The 24077-nt window shown below is 39.4% G+C and overlaps 1 protein-coding gene across 1 annotated transcript in view; it reads right to left on the reverse strand.

The window, feature by feature from the left end:
• KIT (KIT proto-oncogene, receptor tyrosine kinase) overlaps nt 1-24077 on the reverse strand; it is a 133163-nt gene that overhangs the window by 43383 nt on the left and 65703 nt on the right. Inside the window, exons 6-9 of the mRNA XM_039362885.1 lie at nt 18286-18475; nt 14370-14485; nt 4061-4175; nt 245-438 (exon numbers count right to left, since the gene is read on the reverse strand). Of these exons, the coding sequence (XP_039218819.1) occupies nt 245-438; nt 4061-4175; nt 14370-14485; nt 18286-18475 (615 nt within the window). The remainder of the gene's footprint in view (nt 1-244; nt 439-4060; nt 4176-14369; nt 14486-18285; nt 18476-24077) is intronic.

A 24077-nucleotide genomic window follows, 5' to 3' on the forward strand; every position in this document is an offset into this window, starting at 1 on the left:
GGGATGTTTTGATTTAAGCATTTAAATACCGCTTTTCATCTCATTCTGTAGGAAAAGGTAAAAATATTTACGTTTCTTAGAATACTTAATATAAAATGCAAAAAACAAGTATTATGGAATAAGTTGTGACAAAAATATATGCATTTGGTTATCAACATCATGAAGAAACTTGGCGATTTAAGTTTCCAAAAGCTTGCAAGAATAAATACTGTATTCGGTTTCAGAAACTACTCACAAAAATTACCTTTAATGGCAAAGTTAAAGAAAGCTGAACGTCTATCAATGGTATTGGAAGCTTCACAGGTGACGGTGCTATTGCTCTTGAACATGCTGGTATCAATAGTACTTTCCACAATTATATTCCCAAAGGAAGAAAACGTTGAATCTTTATATTTGGTTTTTACATTCGCTGGAGAAATATTTGGTGAATCTGGACACCTGGGGGAAAAAAAAACAAATCACCTGGATGAAAAACAAGAAAAGAAAAACTAGCGTACATTGAGAGGCAAGCAGACTTAGGGACAGCTCTGCTGTTTCTGGCTCCAGATTCTATTAGACACGTTGTTATTCCCACCAGTTATCTTAGCCAGTTGGAGTCATTTTTGCTCACATGGTGCCATGTGCTTCCATTGGCCGTTCTGTACGGCAAGTATAAAAAGACACCATTGGTTGAAAGACCCTATTGCTGTGGCTCAGGATAGGTAGAAGACAGCTGGACACATACTCCTTCGATGCTCTTTTTCTATAGAGATATTTGAAAAAATATATCCTCCCAATAATTGATAGGTATCCTGGCCGTTCCAACACTGCTTATCTCCAGGGGCTGCTTAAGCACAAACCGGCTGTAATTACGGCGCAGGTGGCTAGATTCTGTGCAGCAGCACTGGGGATTTGTCAGAAACATAAATAAGATGTTAGGTTTAGAAACATTTTTCTAATGTTTTTTTTGTTTTAAAATTAATTTTATTATATGTGTTCTAATTCATCATTAGATCACGCTCAGGGCATTTTTTATATATGTACGTATGCAAGTAAACTGGATATTTTACTGTTTCTGGCCATGTGGCTGTACTAAACTGATTTGAATTTGAATAGTACTTTCTACAATGATCTTGGAAAGGAAGAAAATGTTGAATCTCTATATTTAGTTTTTACATTCGCTGGAGAAACGTTTGGTGAATCTGGACACCTGAAAAAAAAATCATCTGGATGAAAAACAAGAAAAGAAAAACTAGTGGACGGGTATCCCAAGGGTTATAATTTGGCATTTGTACCAACTGTTTCTCATCCCAGTTATGCAGCCATCAATATTCTTGCCTGGAAATTCTTGGGAATTCTAGTTTAATGCTTATCCTAATGCAGCCACGGGAGATTTGGCTACTTTTAATTCAGATTCACTGAAATAGTCTTATGTTAATCGTGGCAATCTTAAATCTGATTAATTTCACAGTTTGCGCTAAGTATAATTAAAATCTGGATCCAACTCGGTATATACCTTGAAAGTGAACAAATCTGCTAATCTTTCATTTATTTTCTTGTGAACCTAATTTCTTTTCATTAATTTTCAAAATATAAATAAAAAGTCCAATACTTCTCACTAATTACTTAGGGCATGTTGGTGGGAGTGAGATTAGAAACTTTCAACCTATGCGTTCTGAACCCCAAACATGAGTATACATCAGCAAAATCTATTGTGGGACTGAAAGGCAGAAGACCTAGCATTAGGCAACTATCTGACAAGAGATCGCAGTTGTATAACTTACAATTATTAAGAACAGAATTGGGTTCTTAAAAACTGTTCTTTCTGGTATAAATAGAATTTTGGTCAGAGTGGAGTGGAGTGGAGTGGAGTGGAATGGAATGGAATGGAATAGAATAGAAACAGAATAGAAAAGGGAATAGAATAGAATAGAATAGAATAGAATAGAATAGAATAGAATAGAATAGAATAGAATAGAATAGAATAGAATAGAATAGAATAGAATAGAATACGGAATAGAATACGGAATGGAGAATAGAATAGAATAGAATAGAATAGAACAGAACCAGAATAGAAAAGGAAATAGAATAGAATAGAATAGACTTTATTGTCACTTAAAATGTACATTAATACATTAAAATGAGATTTTGTTGCATACAGCTTTCAAAGGGTAACCACCTCCACTATACACTGCGTAAAGATGACAACAACAACAACAATAAATATACCCACATACGTACACATATACGATCCAGAGAAACAACACAATCTAGTTTGGATGTATACATTTACATGACGAGATAAATGAATCTTGTGAGTTTACAAGACGAATGGCATAAGGAACAAAGCTGTTAACAGAATCTAGTAATTCTGCTATAAATACTTCGAAACCTCCTCCCAGAGGGGAGCAACAGAAACAGACCGCAAAGTGGGTGTGTGGGGTCTCTAACAATGCTCCGAGCTCCAAGCACATATAAGCGCTTGCAGGCAGTATCCTGAATAAGGGGAAGCAGGCTTCCTATAATCTTCTCAGCTGTCTCTACCACTCTCTGTATGGACCTTCCATCTGAGGCTCTGCTATCACCAAACCAAACCATGATGCAGGCACAGAAGAGTCTTTAAGGTACTCTCATTATATACTGCCAACATCACAACCAGAGATGGTTTATGATTAACTTGAGATGTCATGATTGCCGCTATTAATAAAAAAAGGCCTTCGTTAAAATAACTTCTGAAAAATGTTTTGGATAGGAAAAACACGGTAAATTAGCAATAATGTTCAAAACATCACCAAAATAGCAAGTATTTGTATCCCCACTTGCAAATGAATTACCTGCAATCAAAATATGTGCAATCTTGTTAGAAACATGGACAATTACTTTGTAGTTATTGTCTAAAATTGTGATACATTACATGTTACATGATTCTTACAGTTTGATTAGCAGTTAAGGCACCAGCTTAGAAACCAGGAGACTGTGAGTTGTAGTTCCCATTTAGGCCTAACAGCTGGCTGGTGACTTCGGGCTATTCTGTCTCAGCCCAAACTACCTCATAGGGTTCTTGTTGTAGAGCTACAATGTATGTATATGATGCTGCAATCCTTGTGAATAAGGACTAGCGCCAAGTGCTCAAATTGCAAGCATGTGACCCCACGGTACGACGGTTCCAGTTTTGAGGATAGCTCGTAAATCACATTTTTCAGAGTGTTGCCGTAACTCTGAACTATCATTAAAAAATAGTCTCAAGGTCGAGGACGACCTGTACTGTACAGACATCTAATGAAGGTGTAAACACAAACAGAACCCCTCCACCACAAGAGCCTTACTGGCGCAGTGGTTAGAATGCAGTATTGCAGGCTATCTCACTGCTCACTGTCAGCAGTTCAATCCTGACCGGCTCAAGGCTGACTCAGCCTTCCATCCTTCTGAGGTTGGAAAAATTGTTGGGGGCAAGAGGCTGACTCTGTAAACTGCTTAGAGAGGGCTGTAAAGCAGTATGTAAGTCTAAGTGCTGTTGCTAAGGCTACTACTGTCTAAATTGTTTTTATTGATCACGGTCGTGTGTCTCCAACTCCCATGAATGCAAGGCACATTAAAAAGGTCCTTCTTGTGTACTGTTTGCACCTATAAGATTGTGCTGGACTGGATTGTAGCCAGCTAGAACTGTGTTAGAGTATAAATATTTGTTTAAAACCATTTTCGTTGAGTTTATGCTGTCTGGACCCAGAACTACAAGGCATCTTAGTTCAGGTTCCAGAATAAAGATTCTTCTGTCCAAGAAGATATAGTTATCAAGCAAGATTAGTGAACAGAAGTTCAGTCTCTTTTCCTATCTTTCATCCCTTATAGGGGAAAATTATGTCAATGAGAACAGAATTTGCTGTGGGGTAGAGTGGGTTAAGACCCTTCCTTCTCCACCCCACACCTCACTTCCAATGGAAACCCCAAGAAATTTACTTTCTCATGAGGTTTCAAGTCATGAAAAAAACCAACACACATTTGAATGTTAAGAGTTGATTGTATTGCTTCCTTATTCTTTACATTTAATCCAAAATCAAAATAAATGTGTAGGATCTCTTACCTTTGCTCAGTGGCTGGGCAAACATACCAGTTAATAGTAGGAGCAGGATATCCGGAAGCCACACAGAGTAGCATGCCATTGCTAAGTCTTTCCGAAGTGACAATCTCCGGTTTGGCTAGAGGATGAATGAATGAATAATAAAAAAGAAAAAAAGAAAATAAAGAGGACAGTTTATGAGAACTCACTTCCACTTTGCTCACATTTCAGCACAATTCAATTGTATTGCAATTATAGGGTATTATAAGATTTTTTTTCTTGCATTCCCATTTCTTCTTCTTTTATTTGTATGGTTTAGCTAACGGTATAGCTTTTCTTGTAAAATTTAAATCTATAACCTTTGTTCTTGTTATTACCTGTATTTTAAAAAATATAATAAAATTATAATTAAAGAATTAAGGAATTGATGTTAGCCTAAGCATGCATAATCATGCAAGCTGTGACCTAATCATGTGCTTATCAACTTCACATTTTTCCTAGGGACTCAGTGTGTTTGATACCTTTCCCCTCAAAAGCGTTCTTAATAGCACTTGAAAGACACAATAACTTAATTCTATGCAAAGTCACCTTGCATATTGAAATTTTGCACGCTGCTCTCTATTATGCTGCAGCAAAGAGAAATAGCAGGCTTCCGTAGAACTGCTGGATCCCTCTTCCCTGTTCAGCATCAGAAGCTGTTACCTCAGCTGGGGACCAGATACAACTTTTCTGGGTGTTTAGCACCCAGGGAAATGTGGCTTGCAAAAGGGAATTACAGGATGGACAGCAGAATTAAGTGTTCCCCATTGCCTTTTTCTTGCAAAACATCCCTTCTTAATACTAACTTTCCAATGCAGAAGGTGCTGGACTTCAGAACACAGGGTGTTTATGAAACATATAGTCCAGGGCTAAAGCAGGCTAATTTTATATCCCCCATTTTAGAGCGTGTGGCTGAAAAGCAACGATTTTCCTAAGGTAGGTTAGCAATATTTCCAAGACCCCTTTTCCAAAACCCTCTCCAACTTCATGGATTTTTACTAAACCCAAGATTTGCAATTACTGCAGTAAATCTTGCATGAAAATTGAGACTCTAGAAAGAGTACAAAGAAGAGCAACAAAGATGATTAGGGGACTGGAGGCTAAAGCATATAAGGCAGTGGTTCTCAACCTGTGGGTCGGGACCCCATTTGGGGTCGAATGACCATTTCACGGGGCTCGCCAAACAACGCAGTCCGCCATTTTTTCCCCTTTTCCCTAGCTGTCCTACTCCCTCTTATTTGTGGCCACACCCACTTGGGGGTCACCACAACATGGGGAACTGTATTATGGGGTCACGGCATTAGAAAGGTTGAGAACCACTGATATAAGGAAAGGCTGCTGGAATTGGGTATGTCTAGTTTAATGAAGAGAAGGACGAGGGAGGACATGATAGCAGTCTTCCAATATCTCAGGGGCTGCCACAAAGAAGAGGGAGTCAAGCTATCCTCCAAAGCGCCTGAAGGCAGGACAAGAAGCAACGGGTGGAAACTGATCAAGGAGAGAAGCAACTTAGAACTAAGGAGAAACTTCCTGACAGTTAGAACAATTAACCAGTGGAACAACCTGCCTCCAGAAGCGGTGAATGCTCCAACACTGGAAGTCTTTAAGAAGAGACTGGACAGCCATTTGTCCGAAATTGTATAGGGTTTCCTGCCTGAGCAGGGGGTTGGACTAGATCAAGGCTTTTCAACGGGTACCACCTGTGGTACATTGGCACCTGGCAGGTGGTACGCGACCATCCTAGAAAAGTGGTAGTGGGGGAGGGTAATGATCTGAACCGGTGGCAGCACCACACAAGCCTGAGCGAGAGATGGCTGGAACTGCAGGGCTGTCAGGGCTCAGTGGAAGCACCAGGATCAATGCTTCTTTGGGGCTATCAGGGCTCAGTGGAAGCACCAGGATCAGCACCAGGCTCCAGCTGGAGCTCGGCGCTGATCCTGGCACTTCTGCTGAGCCCAGAAGAAGTGCCGATCATATGGAATGTTGCAGCATATCCAGGGTCTTGTGATTTACATTCAGATGCTTGGCAACTGATTCATATTTATGACGGTCACAGTGTCCCAGGATCAGGTGAAGTGACCAAAACCTGCTGCAACCACCCAGCAGATGGGGGGAATAAAAACCAAACACCCCCCCCCACCCCAACCCCACTGCCAATCCACAACAGAAATGCTCACAACAATGAAAACCTCGGACAGGAGGAAGAGCGCTGCTGGGTGGGCAGGCAGGTGTCTTGCTCGGCTATGGCTTGGGGGGGCACTTTTTTCAGTGCCATTGTAACTTCGAACAGTCACTAAGCGAACTGTTGTAAGTCGAGGACTACCTGTACGTCATCAGTTTTTTCCTTTTTTGGAGGGGGGGGTCATCAAGTTTTTGCTTTTGACACCTTACTAGGCGACTGGTGGTACTCAGATGTTGCCGTATCTTAAAAGTGGTACAATGGATGAAAAGGTTGAAAAGCCCTGGACTAGATGACCTCCAAGGTCCCTTCCAACATCATCATCATCATCATCATCATCATCATTATTAAATGCTAAAGTTTCAAGACTCCTAAAAACTTGAAAGATTTAGATTTCAGGCCTGTTTACATAGACATTAAAGTAATAAGCTTACTTTCTATATCTGAACTTAATTCAATGCAGTTGCTGCTGGGACAGGGACAAATATTCTGACGTGCTCAGCTACCAACTTGTTGACTTCTGTCTTAAGTTTCAGGTGACATTTCGGTCTCCCCCAACTATGGCATTGTGCTGGCTTGTTTGTTCTCTCACTGAAGAGATCTGGGATCAGGTTGATACCTAAGCCTGCTACCTCTGCTTACGCTTTAGCTTAAGCGGAGTTAAGGTTATTTGAAAGATTCCAGGATCATCATTCATTGTGCTGGTTTATTTAAAAGATGTTTTCCATTAAACGATAGCAAGACTGATGACTTAGTATGCTGGTACATAGCTAAGACGTATAAACAGATTTAATAAAGTTTGTGATATTTCCGCCCCAAGACGTTATACTTTCTTGTATTACATTTAAGAAATCCCAACATTGTTGCATTTAAAAGATTATTATCTGAGCCCGTGGGAAGACAGAGGCAATAAATAGGATCTGCAGACGTTTAGATTACCTGTCTTTGAAATAGTGTTCAAAAGAAACAGGTACAGCAAGGAAGGCTTTTGACAAACTTTTCCCTAACATCCTGTAAGGATTTATTTAATGGAGCAATTGGACAGCTGTAACAGGAATCAGGGCCAATATAATTATAAGTATCCAGGGCTATGTCTTGATATTCATTGCCAAATCTCAGATGCAAAAAACCCCCAAGCTTTTAACTGTAATTCCTGTACAGAAGTACAGATGAATGTTCCGTTATTTGCCTGAAAAGGCTTCAGCTTATTGGGGCTATCTCAAGGCAACAAGCCAAAAATGCTGGCCTCTCAGGAATCAAGATATAATATGGCCACAGTCTCTAGTGGAAGGTTTCCCCAAACTGTGAGGGGTACTTGCCTTAAGGACTGTCCAGGACCTTTTATACGTCATCCGACTTACAACAGTTCATTTAACGATCATTCAAAGTTACAACAGCACTGAAAAAGTGACTTAGGATCATTTTTCACACTTATAGGGTTGCAGTATCCCCGTGGTCACATGATTTACATTTGGATGCTTGACAGCTGAATCAAGTTTATGATGGCTGCAGTGCCCCAGGGTCATGTGAACACATTTTGCAACCTTCTGACACGCAAAGTCAACGGGGGAAGCCTGATTCACTTAACAACCGTGTTGCTAACTTAACAACTGCAGAAAGATACATCACTGTATGGAGAAGATGGATAGATTATATTCAGAAAAAGTATGGAATTAATAAGTTTCATTTATTTTATGAATGAATATTATAACAAATATTATAGAGAATTGTCTTATAGGTTATGGAGTTAAAGGTTAATTATGATATTTTCTTTTTTCTTTTCTTTTTTTATTATTAAATTTTGTTATTATTAACCCTGTATTCTGCTCTGGGAAGTGAAGGGAGGGGGGTTGGGGGTGGGAGGGAGGGTAAGAGGGGGGGTAAGTGTAGTATAGATAATGGTTGTTTATAGGAGTGCGGCCCGGGCACTCCCCTTATGCTGCGTTCATGGGTTTGATAGGGATGAGAGGAGAGAAGGTGTAGAGAGGAAGTAGGGTCTTGAGAGGAGAGGGGGAGGGGAAAAGAGTAGGAGGGGAGGAGAGAAAGAGGAGGGAAGTAGGGAATGTTTTAAGAAAGGGTGGACGCAGCCTGGGGGGAATGGGCGGGTCGCACCAATGGTTATGAATTTATCTTATTTTAAAATTGTATTGTATTTTTATAATATTTAAATGAAAAAATAAAAATTTTCAATAATAAAAAAACAACTGCAGTGATTCACTTAACCTATGTGGAAAAAAAAAGTCATAAAATGGGGCAAAACACATTTAACAAATTTCTCACTTAGCAGCAGAAATGTTGGGCTCCATTGTGTTTATAAGTTGGGGACCACCGGGAGTTGTACATGTCTTTATTAAAAATAAAGTTTTATTGCTTTCTTTTCCCAGTGTTCATTTGTGTTCAGTTTGGTGTGTGGATTTTTAAGGGATGTATTTTAACATTAGACTGAAGGCTGGTGGGATGGCAAAAACTTTAGGAACCCCCTATTGTAAGTGGAAGGTTTTTCTCTCATTGAGGATAAGGGAGCATACTAAAATTTCTAAGCAGAAAACTTCCACGTATTGTACTCAAATAATTAATATTTGAGTTTCCTGAAGCAAAGCAACTAGGTCCTGTGTCTCTTCTCTGTTCCTTTACCAGACATAACTGGTTAGTCTCTAGCAGGAACTGAAAAAAAAAAATCCTTTCTTTCTGTATCTATTATTTCTGCCAAAGCATCAAACTAAACAACCCACCTTTTGCAAAATTGCCAGGACTGATTTGCAACATGACTCCACTGAGTGAAAAAGTCACACAAATCCTGGACAAGGGAGTGTCAGGTAAAAACTGCCCTGGGCAAGTTTGACATCTTTTTAGTTCACTCTCAAACAATCACAGTCCAAAACAAGTCTCTCTCCCACTCCACATTTCCAGAGTTGTACTTTGACTCTTGCAGCTGAAATGTTGATGCTATTTTGAGAGTAAGATTATATAGACCATGCTAATCAGGACATTATAAAACAGAATGCTATAATGTGTAAGATGTTAAAAAGTTGGAGGGATGGGCTGCACGCTTGTTGGTAAGCCAAAATTCTTCAAAATTATTTGATGTCAACGTGACCACAATCATTGCAAAAATAACTGATTCTATTGCTGTCATGATGGGATGATCAATGTCTGTGGAGAGTCTCAATCATCCAGATCCAGGTTGTCCCAAAAGTGCTTTTCCAAAAAAAGCAACTGGACTTCCTTGATTGTTTTTCCCTGGAAAATATTTTGCTTTCATCTAAGAAGCTAAATGTTTTCAACGAACCTCCCCTCCCCCCAAGAAAGTCCAGTTGTTTTTTGAAAAATCACCTTTGGGATATTCTGTTCAATCTTTTCTTGCATTTTAAGTATTTCAGGCAAGTCCTATTCTGGGCTCCAGGCCTGTATCATAGATACACACTCTTTGTTATTACCTAAAGCAACTGACATGGAACTGACAACATGCAGAATTCTGACAGAGACATCCCATCAAAATTTATAGTATAATAATTCTGGACTATAACAATGCAAATATTGCAAGCATTTCTGCCTAAATTCAGGATAAGCTGAATCCCTCCTTAGCTGTCTACCTCAGTGGTTCTCAACCTGTGGGTCGCGACCCCATTTGGGGTCGAACGACCATTTCACGGGGGTCGCCAAACAACGCAGTCCGCCATTTTTTTCCCCTTTTCCTTAGCTGTGCTACTCCCTCTTATTTTATTGGCTTTTGAAAGCCAATAGAATAGGCTCTCTTGAATAGAGTCTAATTCTATTGGCTTTCAAAAGCCAATAGGAATTGTCCAGGCTGTCTCTGTCCTGCTGAGCCCACCAAAAGTCCCATTCTGCAAACGGTGCTGCACCAGTTGAGTAGTCCTCGACTTACGATCGGTTGAGTAGTCCTCGACTTACGACCGGCTGGGGGTCGCGATATTAAAAAGGTTGAGAACCACTGGTCTACCTCTTAAATATTGGATCAAACCTTTTTCAGTAGTAAATACACAATTTGCTATTAAATCCTGAGCCAGTCTAGATTCCGCAATCTCATTCCTATGCCTCTGTCAGAATCCAATCATATTTCATCTTTAATTATCAAATATAGAAACTCCCAATTCTGCCTTCTTTGGATTCTGCCATAAGAGGGAGAGAAGGGGGAGAACAAAGGGGCTTTATGGCCCTCACTTCCTTCAGTACACTTCAAAGAGCTGAATGCTGAATGTGTGTTTATTGTAACATCAAAGCGTTAGCACTAGAGGACCTTATCATAACAAAGCAGGGTATTTGCCTTTCATGTAGTTACCTGAAGTCTCCATCCAGACGGAAGAAAGAAGAAAGGGGGTGGAATTGTGATACTTGAAACTATCACTGGAAGGGGGGTTGATTGGGTGGGACTACTGGGGAACCCCTTAAAACCTTGAATGGGAGAGCTTGAACCCCAAGTCCTGTCTAGCATGCCTGCAACCATTTTCTCTTAATAAAGGATTCCTGTTGGAAGAATTATTCCAAGAGTTCTGTCTTCTTAAGATGCAAAGTGGGGTGGGTCCTTACAGCCTCATTATTATTTCCCCGCAGTTCCAAACATTGAGAAATAAGTCTAGAAAATGGCACATCCAGCATATATGCTTTGCACTAACTTTGAAAACTCTGCCTCAGACAACAGAACAGGTTTTAAAAGCCCATTTTTTAACTGACAGCTACTTGATCATGATCAACCATTCCTACATTGCAACATAAAGTAGTGGGCATCAGGAATAGACCAAAGAGAGCTTGTTGGATGTTTCTGTAACTGTGGGCCAAGTCATCATATGCTGGAAAGAGATTGGCTCTGTATGCAATAGCCCAGCTGCCTGAACATTTCACAATAAGGTGGATGGGAATTTTGTTTAGCGCCACGTTCAATATCATTTCATTCCTCTGGATCAATATTGCAAACTGAAATCGCGTTGGAACCATTAGCCTTTTCATCAAACATTAATGGGCATCTTTATCTTTGAAAATAGATAAGCAAAGAGGGGAATTCCATAATCAAAGGCTAGAAGTTCTTTTTCTCTAACCCAGAATTATTTTGATGGTTCTTGTTGGGGTGGAGTGACTCTATTCACGGTCAAACTGGTGTAATATATAGTTGGCTCTCTATTCATATCTTACACTGGGAACAAATTCCCTCCAGTAGGCAATGATGATAAAACACATACTACCTCCATATTTATTTGTTCTACTAATTAGCAAGGAAAAAAAGAGAGAATTCGATAGTAAACTGAATGCAAATCAACTCAGTGACACTAAACGTGCAACTCCTAAGACAGAGAAATGCTGAAGCAACTTTTTTAAACCTCCATTTAACCATGCTTGGAATCTGTCTCAGCAGCGTTTAATAAAACTAATGAAATTAGAAATTGAAAGCATTTAATGGCAAATTATTGATAAGAGGAATTGGAGTATGCAAAACAGCTTAATGAAACATTCAATAATTAATCTGCTGTAGTTGAAGCCGTCAGCAATATATAGCTATTAGCAGGTTTTTTCTCTCTACATAATAGGGGCAATTAAAGACAATGGAGTGTATACAGCCCATCCTTGCAAAGTAGCTCCCAGGATGAGGGTTTGGGGCTTCTGTTTATACTGTCTGGATCAGGTTGTATCACATTCCTTTGGCTACAATACAGATGAAGATGTCAACAGAGAAACAAAGAATTCTAGGAAATTGCAGGTTAGAAGCATTTCCATTGCTCGTACAAGACACTCATTGTTAAGTGTCAGTGAGTCTCTCCTAGTTAAAGCCTGCCTCTCAGGGATGCTGTGTCTTAAAACAAAAATAATCTTAAAACAAAAATAATCTAGTTTTGGAAGGAAACGCAGTGCCGCCGCAGCTTCAGGATGCTGCTGAGTAAAAATGGCCTAAATGGAGGACACTCTGGTCGTTCGAGTACGTAACACTGCAGGAAGGGATGAGCTCCCGTCATTCGTCTCTAGTTCCTACTCTGCACACCCAGCAGTTCAAAAGCATTATTGCGAGTAGATAAATGGGTACCACTCTGGGAGAAAGGCTAGCTATGAAAAGAGGAGGTGCGAAACTGAACGAACTAGCAATTACGCTGTCAGGACTACTCTGTAAATCAGAGGTCCTCAATCTTTGGGGCACCAGGGACCGGTTATGTGGAGAAAGGTTTTTCCATGGACCGAAGGGGGCGTGGTTTTGTGTGCTGCCTGCATCCTGTGGATGGGGTTGTCCTTCTTTGTGTGGACTTTTTTATGGCATGCCATGACCTGGTACTGGACCTGGACTGGGGATTGGGGACCCCTGCTGTAAAGTGTAGCTTTCCCTGACAAATGTGTGCCATATGAAATAAACAGATAAACCTAACTCTTGCAAGAAACTGGAAATATAAAGGCAGTAATGAATGATAAAATATTTGAAGCTGGACATATTTTAAATTTTAAAGACATATACGGGTATGCAATTCTTCCATGTTTAAATAGACCAAGCAATTTTTCCTTAATTGAAAATAAAACCCTTGTAATTGACAATCAGAGAAAGTATTCTGAAAACACTGTAATTATACAGTAATTCCAACTTATCACATATTTTATGTCAGACACACTGGCACTGAGCATGCAGTATCTTTTCAGAAACTAAATAATATGATTGACATGTTAGTTAAAGTTTACAGCTTAAGGCCAAAATATCCAACCTAACACAGTCAGCTGAAAAATAACAGTAGGGGAGAGAGGTTGAAGAAATATTAAAATTAAAATACATTTTAAAATTATGTAGAGAAAACCATGAGACTGTATTCTGGTTAATTCTAAATAGTAGTTCTGTAAATGTAGGATTTTTTTTCTTACTGGAATTCTAAATAAGTAATATAGCTACTCAATAGTAACTTAATGGCTTAAACTCTTACAATCTTGTCTTACAAAGTGGGGACATGCAATATACCTTACATACAATACAACACATCTTACATAGAAAAATGTTTTTGCATATCAAATTTAAACATTTAGTTCAAATTTAATTCAAACTTTTAATTCAACTTGGCAAATGCAGATTTAAGACTGACTTTAGTATTTGCAAACTAAGGTATATACCGTATATGCCGGCGTATAAGGCGACTTCCGCAAGCGCTAAAATCGGCACCAAAGACGGGGTCGTCTTATACGCCGAGTCGTCTTATACGCTGGAAATACTGGTAGTTTCCGGCGTATAAGACGACGTTCTAGGAATGCGGCTCGGCGACAAAGACAGGGGTCGTCTTATACGCCGGGTCGGCTTGTACGCCGGCATATAAGGGTGCTTTGTTATTTACTCCTGATTTTTTTTTGAGGTGGGGTACTTCTGAAATAATTTAAATTGCAAGTCACCTTGTTGAAACAAGAGATTGTCACAACTTAAAGCAGGACTAACGATGGCAAAAGAGGAGAGAGATTTTGGCAAACTTCATTTTGAAATAATACAATTAACATGTAATGTTATCTACTAACATATAACATTAAGATGTGGTTCACGCTAAGAAAGTAAAACATGATTGGAAAACCAATTGTTTGATGAAATTCAATACACAGCATTAGAAGTAGGCAGCTATTTTAGTGCTTCATTAGGAACAGGGACACAAAGTTGTACCACCAAGAATCACCAATTTGCTGTAAGGTTTCAGTGGCATAATATTGGGATATTTCAAGGGCTGTAAGAAAGGAATTGAGAGTCATATCCATCTGAATGATATTGAAGCCATTTGCATTCAAAGGAGCCGTGGAGGCGCAATGGACAAAATGCAGTATTGCAAGCTAATTCTGCCGACTGCCAGCAGTTCAATTCTCACCGGCTCGAAGGCTGACTCAGACTTTCATCCTTCCGAGGTCAGTAAACTGAGGACCCAGATTGTTGGGGGCAAGAAGCTGACTCTGTAAACCACTTACAGAGAGCTGTGAAGCACTGCGAAGCGGTATATAAAGTCTAAGTGCTATTGCTAAGGGGCTATCTCCTAATTTGCAAATCTTACTTTATAGAACGCCCTTCATTTCAGCCATCAAATCAATAGAATCTCCATGTGCAATTTGCTTTAGTTAAAGGCAAAACTTGGTGGCAAAGAAATGTCATAGACTGCTGTTACTTACTGTTTACATAGACATTAAATGTTATAGAGGAATTGGCGTCTGAGTTGGAGACAAAAAATGTATAAAGACCTCCTTCTATTTCCTTTAGCCGCGTAAGGTGAAGCTCACTGGAATAGCTACAGGAGGAATAAAACAGCAACCTTCATTATTCACCTCATGGCAGGCAGTCTAGGTGCATTTTATAATATACTGCTAAAATTAAACAGACAGCTTATGCATGGGTTTATACAATCAGGTGCAGTGAGAACTGTGATTTTTTTTTCTATTTAGTCCCTTTGAATCATTTCGGTTTGCTACATGGGAAGCTGTCTGAAAGCTCCTAAATTAATATATTTATATATTTTAAAATGTCAATGTGCTTTTACAATTTGCATAGTTCATGTACACATTTTAGAGAAAATTAAGATTTAAGAAACTATGTGAGTTCAAGTTGTATTCAGAGTACTCAGCGTGAATTGGTTCTAGGAGGTGCAATGAGTACCAAAAACAATTGAGTACCAAACAATTTTTTTCACATAAGGAATAATGTAGTGCAGGGGAGGTCTTCAAACTTGGCAACTTTAAAAGTTGTGGACTTCAACTCCAAGAATTCCTCAGCCAGCCAGGGCTGGCTGAGGAATTAATAATAACAATAAAATTGGAAGGGACCTTAGAGGTCATCAAGTCCAACCCCCTGCTCAGGCAGGTAACCCTATACCATTTCAGACAAATGGCTGTCCAGTTTCTTCTTAAAAACTTCCAGTGTTGGAGCATTCACCGCTTCTGGAGGCAGGTTGTTCCACTGGTTAATTGTTCTAACTGTCTATCTGTTAATTGTTCTAACATCAATTCTGGGAGTTGAAGTCCACAAGTCTTAAAGTTACCAAGTTTGAAGACCCCTGATGTAGTGAGTCACAAGGCAGCCAACAATGACAAGATCTAGCTTGTGCATTGAGTACCAAACAAACGATGAGTAATGGGACAAATTTTTGAGTTGAAGTCCACAAGTCTTAAAGTTGCCAAGTTTGAAGACCCCTGCACTACATTACTCCTTATGTGAAAAATTTGTTTGGTACTCATTGTTTTTGGTACTCATTGCATCTCCCAGAACCAATTCACGCTGAGTACTCTGAATACAATCAAATTGTACCACTGTATTTCTCAATTTGTTTTACAAATTCCCACAGCGAAAGCCAGACAAGTTGCCACCAATAAAAACGAGCTTGCCCCATCGTTTCAAAATAAATGCTGCAGAATTGAGCTCAGATTGTTTCCTCTGGAACAGTGGTTCTCAACCTGTGGGTCGGGACCCCATTTGGGGTCGAATGACCATTTCACGGGGGTCGTCAAACCATGCTGTCCGCCATTTTTTTCCTTTTCCCTAGCTGTCCTAATCCCTCTTATTGGTGGCCACAACCACTTGGGGGTCACCACAACGTGGGGAACTGTATTATGGGGTCACGGCATTAGAAAGGTTGAGAATCACTGCTCTGGAACAAAGGTTGAGGGGATGTGCAACATTTTTCTGAACACACAACACCGCAGGTTCATATCTGTGTATGTCACTGAATCTCTGGTTGCTGCTCCCCCCCCTCCCCACATGCAGAATAGGCTTTACCTGACTAGCAAAAAAGCTTCTCCGGACACTGACTATCCTTGAATGAAGGATAACATGGAAACAAATTTTGAAGCTATTTCTTATTACTTAGCAAAACTAAGCACTATTATTTGCTATTTGGAAAAAAAGGACCCAATCTACAGGCAGAAGTGGCAATATCACAGTTAATTTTATCTCACATAAGCGACTGGCAACAGTGGCTGAGCACCAAGTTTACCAAAATGATCCATCTGTAGCCCCCCCCCCCCAAAAAAACCATTTAGATCCAACGCTCCTTGTAAACACGGAACAAAGTGAAAATAACCTAGAGTTAGATACTTAGCTACTGCCCACTGTTTTAATTTCCTCCAAAGTGTCTGGACAATTCGCCACAGCCAACTTGCCATGGAACAACTTGTGGCGGGATAATTCAATGATGTATTAATCATTTCATTCAGTAAACTTTTTAATGCAGGCATTATTAATGCAAGAAAATGAAAAATTAGAACTAGTAAACCAAAGCTTCAACCTTGACAATTTTAAGGCATGTGGACTTCAACTCCCAGAATTCCACAGCCAGCAATGCTGGCTGTGGAATTCTGGGAGTTGAAGTCCACATGCCTTAAAATTGTCAAGGTTGAGAAACACTTAGAAGGAGCAGTTGCAGCTTTGGAAGTGGAGAAAGTTGTACACTATCTAAGATTCCAACATCTACCTGAAGATAAACAAGAAGATATAGCAGAAGTGATTATTAATTTACTGGCGGAGGCCTTAAAAACAGAACGCAGGCTACTTCTGCTGACTGCTGGCTGCCAGCAGTTCGAGTCTCACCAGCTCAAGGTTGACTCAGCCTTCCATCTTTCTGAGTTGGGTAAAATGAGGGCCCAGTTTGTTGGGGGCAAGAGGCTGACTCTGTAAACAAGCTGTAAAGCACTGTGAAGCAGTGCTAAGTGCTATTGCTATTTCCGGATTGACTTTCTTTATTTTATTATTACTGGGCCATGGTTCCGTTGAAATTAATTTAACTTTCGCATTTGTTGAATTGTCCTGCAGTAAGACGTTCTCACAGTGAGTTGGGCATGACGAGTTGTACCACAGCAAGTTGGCTGTGGCGAATTGTCTCATTCTGCCTCCAAACTGCTACAGGAGTTTTTTTTTTAAAAAAAAATGGAGAAAATAAAATAGCAAGATAACATCCTGGCTAAGCCTCTTTTTAAACATCTGATGTCTCATAGTTTTCAGGTAAAAAGGAAGAGTGGCCAACATAGTGTATCCTAGGAAAAAGAGATTCAGTTAGAGAAGGGGAAGTTGGCAACCATTAGATTCCAAAAAAATCAGGAAGATCTTTTCCAAGCCAAGTCTGTATAATGCAGTGGTTCTCAACCTGTGGGTCGGGACCCCATTCGGGGTCGAACGACCATTTCACGGGGGTCGCCAAACAACGCAGTGCCATTTTTCCCCCCTTTTCCTTAGCTGTGCTACTCCCTTTTATTCTATTGGCTTTTGAAAGCCAATAGAATAGACTCTCTTGAATAGAGTCTAATTCTATTGGCTTTCAAAAGCCAATAGGAATTGTCCAGGCTGTCTCTGCCCTGCTGAGCCCGCCAAAAGTCCCATTCTGCAAACGGTGCTGCACCAGTTGAGTAGTCCTCGACTTACGACCGGTTGAGTAGTCCTCGACTTACGACCGGTTTGGGGGGGGGTCACGGCATTAAAAAGGTTGAGAACCACTGGTATAATATATTCCTACAGAAAATTAACAGAACGATCTCCGTACATTGATACTTTGGTTCCACATCTTGCATTACCTGTTTTTTTTTTTATTGAAAAGTTTTATAAAAGTTACAATATACATCCCAAAACCCACCCACCCAAAACCCCCCCTCCCTCCCCCACTTCCCAGAGCTGAGTACAGAGTTACAAATATAATAATCATACTCTAACTAACATTAACCAACTATATAAATAACCAGGTCCATAATGCGCTTTAACTCCAGGAAACATAATAATATAAACAAGTTAATATCCTAATTATTAAACAATACAATATCCAAATTGTTAAACAATACTAATACTAAAAATAATAATAAAACTAATAAAAATTCTACTATAATAAACTCATAATAATAATAATACTCTAAAATTTACTCATAAACTAAATGGAACTTTTTAGTCCCATATTTATTCTGAATATAATCTATCCATCTTCTCCAGACCGAAATGTATCTTTCTTGTGAATGATCCTTCAGATAAGCAGAAATTTTAGCCATTTCTGCTAAATTTGACACTTTAAGCGTCCATACTTCTATAGTAGGCAAACAATCCATCTGTTTTCCTTACCTGTTTTTGTCTATGTTTGTGACTCTCACATAATGATCAGATGAATTCTGCAGTGTTACATTCATGTATAGCCACGTTTCTTCTTCTGGTTTAGGATACGCTTCATACGTTACTACCAAGCCCAGACTTTCCCCGTCATTGACATAGAGTGTTGTATTTGTTGAAGTTGATAAACTGACATATCCTTTACCTGGTGGAAAATTTTTAAAACCTCTCTTGAGAATCTTTGTATATTAACATTCATAAAACGCTAAAGCCAAGATCAACGAATAAAAAAATCCAAATAAATTGCAACTTGCAGAAAAGCAAGCCTTATTAGTTAATGAGTGCTAATGACATTTTACTGAATGAAGGGAACAAAATAATGTCACATGCTTTGCACGCAGACTGTATCTTTATATACCATCTACACCTATCGGATCACCACTGATTTCTGGAGGCAATTCAAATCAATGAGTATTTATTTTTACTTTATCCCATTAATACAGCCTACTACTTGCCTGGATGGGTTCCCAACAAGGTTGGCATGAAAAAAAAAAAAGACCAATAAACATAAAACAAAACCAGCAATAACTAATTATCAATTATAAAGATAACTTCATATTAATATCACAGAAAAATCATATTAGCTCCAGAACAGCAGAAATTCCCCCCCCCCGTTTCTTAAATAACACATGTCTACAACAGATACTTCAAAACAAATGACTACGATTAATCAAGAAAATCATAACAATTGGAACAATCACTCTGAAAGCGTTACCTTGTTTTAGCTACTAGCCTATCATTTAAGGATTTTTTTAAAACAATGATGCATCTCTTTGTATTTCTAGAAATGTGTCCATCATATTTGTCACTGTTAATGGCAAATATTGTATCTTCACCGTCAAAAAATTCTGCAATATGACATCTAGATTTTATTTACTTCCTATGTAAAATAATACGTAGCATCTAAGCAGCAGAGCAAGCAGGGAGGGGAAAAAAGCCCTTTTTGCCAATTACAGATAAAGACATGTTCGGAATACTTCTGCTAATTACACTACCTGAATATGCTGCTAATCAGTTTAGCACTTATGGTAATTTTAATATTTAAAAAGTATTACGTGTCACAGCAATCTAGCACTCTGGGGTGGCTTTTCAAGAAAGCATGTTAATAAACAGCAAAGTGTAAACATCTTTGATGGCTTCTGGCAAAGGGTGTGCAAGACACAATGGACCCAGCTTTTTAGCGAGGCTCTGGAAACCAACACTAAAATGGATTCTTTGGGCATAATCCAGTATAATTCAGGGAGCAGTTTCTCTGCTCAATTACCAGATGAGGCTTTATTCCACAGGCTTCCCATTATGAAAGTATGTAAGAACCGTACTTTTTCACAGTAACCATCGTAATTTTATAGTCCCTTCTCTCTTGTCTTCTTAAAAAATTGCTCCGCAACATTTGATACCCAAAACGTTTGCACTCACATGACTGCAGTGTTTCCCAACTTTGGCAACTGCAAACTGTGTAGACTTCAACTCCCAGAATTCCTCAGCCAGCAGGATCCAAAGCCTTGTCCTTTAGTCAGTACCATCTTTTTTTTTTTCTCTTCCCTTTTTTCAATTCAAGATTTACGTGATTTTTTTTTTGGAGTGATCTCATGCTTTAAAGACAAGGCAGAACTTGGATAAAAGCTGCTAATAGGGGCATGCCAAGGTCTGGATTTGAAGGGCAAAATATCATTAGTTCTCTATGATCTGTTGAGAGTTCTCAGATCAAACGTATTTTCTCTTGGAGTTGCATGTCCATTGCAGAAAGGAGCCCTATGAACCCAGGAAAAGGAAAAGCTACTTCCAGGCATTTATTATTGGGGCTACAAGCAATATACTACATGCTCCTAATCCCATTTTGCCTTTCAAATCTAATTCTCTGCACAACCAAAAAACTGTTATTTAATATAGTATTTAAGAACTTTAGAAGTATTTAAGACTTCCTAACACTCAGAACAATTAACCAGTGGAAGAGCTTGCCTTCAGAGGCTGTGGGTGCTTCATCACTAGGTTTTTAAGAGACTGGACAACCACTTATCTGAAATGTAGAGGGTCTCCTGGTTGAGCAGAGGGTTGGAATAGAAGATCTCCAAGATCCATTCTTATTCTGTTCTGTTCTATTCTATTCTAATTCTGTTCTTATTCTATTCTGTTCTATTCTATTCTGTTCTGTTCTATTCTATTCTAATTCTGCTCTTATTCTATTCTATTCTACTCTACTCTTGTTCTGTTCTGTTCTATTCTATTCTAATTCTGCTCTTATTCTATTCTATTCTATTTTCTATTCTATTCTATTCTTGTTCTGTTCTATTCTAATCTAATTCTGCTCCTATTCTATTCTATTTTCTATTCTATTCTATTATTGTTCTGTTCTATTCTAATTCTGCTCTTATTCTATTCACTTGTTCTGTTCTGTTCTATTCTATTCTATTTCTGCTGTTATTCTATTCTATTTTCTATTCTATTCTATTCTGCTTTTGTTCTGTTCTATTCCTATTCTATTCCTATTCTGATTCTGATTCTGATTCTGATTCTATTCTATTCTATTCTATTCTATTCTATTCTACTCTTGTTCTGTTCTGTTCTATTTTATTCTAATTCTGCTGTTATTCTATTCTATTCTATTCTAATTTAAACATTACTAGCAAGATTTCTTTTCAGGTAATTTATGTATTTTCCCTTTTAAACACATTAAAAAATTAATAACAACTTTTAAAGGAACTCAGGGCTATTTCTGACACTAAGGCAGGGATTCTCTGATTTTTTTTTTAATAATTCTGTCTCAAGTTTTAAACCTACTTCTTATGTCACACAGCAACCTTCTTTTGTTGTGGAAACACAATGATATAGACATTAAGAGATACATAAACAAACACTTGGGAGAAATTTCTTCACACAACCTGTTGTTCTGACACAGCTCACGTTCATCTTAAGGCGAGTTTGAAATGAAAATATTCCTGACTGTACCCCATGACCTAATAGGTAACAGGAAACTTTCATAAAAGACACAGTATGTTTCTAAGATAATTACAGGTGCTCCTTTACACAATATAAATTGGATGCCAAACAGTAAATAAACCTCATGATAGCTCTGTGTCTATACCAACATTTTATTGTGTGTTTACAGTGTTCCAACCAAGACTGATTCTTTTTTGTGTGTGTGTGTAAAAGGAAAGCAGGCTTTGAATCTTCATGCTTACCAAGCCTCATACAACACTGGAGAAATTTTGGAGAACACTGGGGACCCCCCCATCCAGAGCCTTATTCTGCCAGCAGACTAATGGGATGCTTTTATGGATTACAGTCAGGCTCTTTATGTTTGATCTGCCAAGTATGTTTTTTGGCATATCCATGAGGATGTGATGGATTTTCACAGTGCATGAAGGTAAAGGCAACTGCCAAAAAGTCACATCATTCTAGAAGTATTGATTAGGCCTTTCAAAGGGACTTTAGCTAAAGGAATACTTTTTTTATTAGAGGTCTATGGAGATTCTCAGTCATCCAGGTCACAGTTATTCCACAGATGCTTTTTCACGAGGCAACTGGACTTTCGTGTTTTTCTTTGAAGATGCTTCGCTTATCATCCAAGAAGCTTCTTCAGCTCTGACTGGATGGTGGGGAATGGGAGGCTTTATATTCAGAGCTGAAGAAGCTTCTTGGATGAGAAGCGAAACGTCGTCAAAGAAAAACAAGGAAGTCCAGTTGCCTCGTGAAAAAAAAAGCACATTTGGGACTTCTTTATAGACTTCCAATTCTTCAACTAGGTAGACCTAGGAGCAGATCTCCAGTGAATGGGGGCATGTCGTTCCTACTTCTCCCTTTTCCATAATAATAGAGTAAGAGTTGAAAGGGACCCTTGGAGGTCTTCTAGTCCAACCCCAGCTCAAGTAGGAGTCCCTATACCATGCCACACAAATGGCTGCCCAATCTCTTCTTAAAAATCCCCAGAGATGGAGCACCCACAACTTCTGGAGGCAAGCTGTTCCACTGTCAATTGTTTTCACTTTCAGGAAACTTCTCCTTAGTTCTAGGCTGGATCTCTCCTTGGTAAGTTTCCATTCATTACTTCTTGTCCTGCCCTCAGGTGCCTGGGAGAATAGATCAAACCCTTCTTCTCTGTAACAACCCCTCAAGCACTGGAAAACTTGCTATCATGTAATCCAGAGGTCTCCAATCTTTTGAGCACCAGAGACCAGTTCTGTGGTGAAAGGTTTTTCTGCGGACCGGAGAGTGCATGGTTTTGTGTGCTGCCTGCACCCCATGGATGGGGCTTTGCTTGTTTGTGTGGACCAGTTGCTGGCATGCCACAGACTGGTACTGGTCGACAGACTGGGGGTTGGGGACCCCTGATGTAATCCACAGTCCTTCTCTTTGTTGACTAGCTATACCTAGTTCCCACAACTATTTGTCATATGGTTTAGCCTCTAGAGCCCTTAGCATCTTTGTTGTGGTTCTCTGCACTCTTTCTGGAATCTCAACATCTTTTTTAATTAAAACTGGATGGAGTATTCCAAGCATGATCTTGAAACCAACACTTCACGTGATCTTTAGACTATCCCTCTGTTAGATGCAGCTGAGGATTGCATTGGCTTTTTTGGTATCTGCAGCACACTGTTGGCTCATACTTAAATGATGTCCATTAGAACTCCTTCATCCCTCTCAGTTACTGCTGTTGAACCAGGTACCACCTATTCTATAGCTGTGCATTAGAGTTTTCTTGCCTAATATAAAACCTTACTTTTCTCAACACTGCATTGCATTGTGTGAGATAAGGCCCAATGTGTGCTATCCCGCTCATGCATACACACATACGCATATCATGGGTCTAAGGCAATGTTTTCCAACCTTGACAATTTTAAGGCATGTGGTCTTCAACTCCCAGAATTCCACAGCCAGCATTGCTGGCTGTGGAATTCTGGGAGTTGAAGTCCACATGCCTTAAAATTGTCAAGGTTGAGAAACACTGGTCTAAGAAATCTTTATTAAGGCTTCCAAGCCTGAATGGGTATTCCCCAGCAATTCCCTGTGCTGGCACCAGTTCAATCACAGCAATTTCCACAGGCTATTCAAATGAAGGCAACACTGGTCCTCAAGGCAAAGGCAGTGTCAAGGTTCTGACTGATGAACCCAACCAAGCAAACACCTTCAAGACTCTCCAGGCTCTTAATGCAAAGCTTTATTAAGTACACTGTTTTGGCACATATGAAAGTAAAACCAGCTCTGGCAGGACTCCTCCCAAACCCCTATAGTAAAAGCATTAATTTATTTCTCCTCTCTCTGAATCAGGTCATGTTGCCCAATCAATCGCTGCATTAACAGAGGGATAAAATCAAGATCACGTGTAGTGTTAATACCACTTTACAATGCCTTGGTGAGGCCACACTTGGAATACTGCATCCAGTTTTGGTCACCACGATGTAAAAAAGATGTTGAGACCCTAGAAGGAGTACAGAGAAGAGCAACAAAGATGATTAGGGGACTGGAGGCTATAGCTTACATGGAACGGTTTCTGGAATTGGGTATGTCTAGTTTAATGAAGAGAAGGATGAGGGGGGACAGGTTAGCAGTGTTCCAATATCTCAGGGGTTGCCACAAAGAAGAGGGAGTCAAGCTATTCTCCAAAGCACCTGAAGGCAAGACAAGAAGCAATGGATGGAAACTAACCAAAGAGAGAAGCAACCTAGAACTAAGGAGAAACTTAGTTTCCATTGTCATTGGTTCCCACAGTTTGCTTTCTTAATCTTTGAAATCTGCATTCCAAACCTCTG

Source organism: Crotalus tigris, unplaced genomic scaffold, assembly GCF_016545835.1.
Source record: "Crotalus tigris isolate CLP2741 ecotype Arizona unplaced genomic scaffold, ASM1654583v1 scf7180000019483.1746242, whole genome shotgun sequence".
NCBI classification, from domain to species: Eukaryota; Metazoa; Chordata; class Lepidosauria; order Squamata; family Viperidae; genus Crotalus; species Crotalus tigris.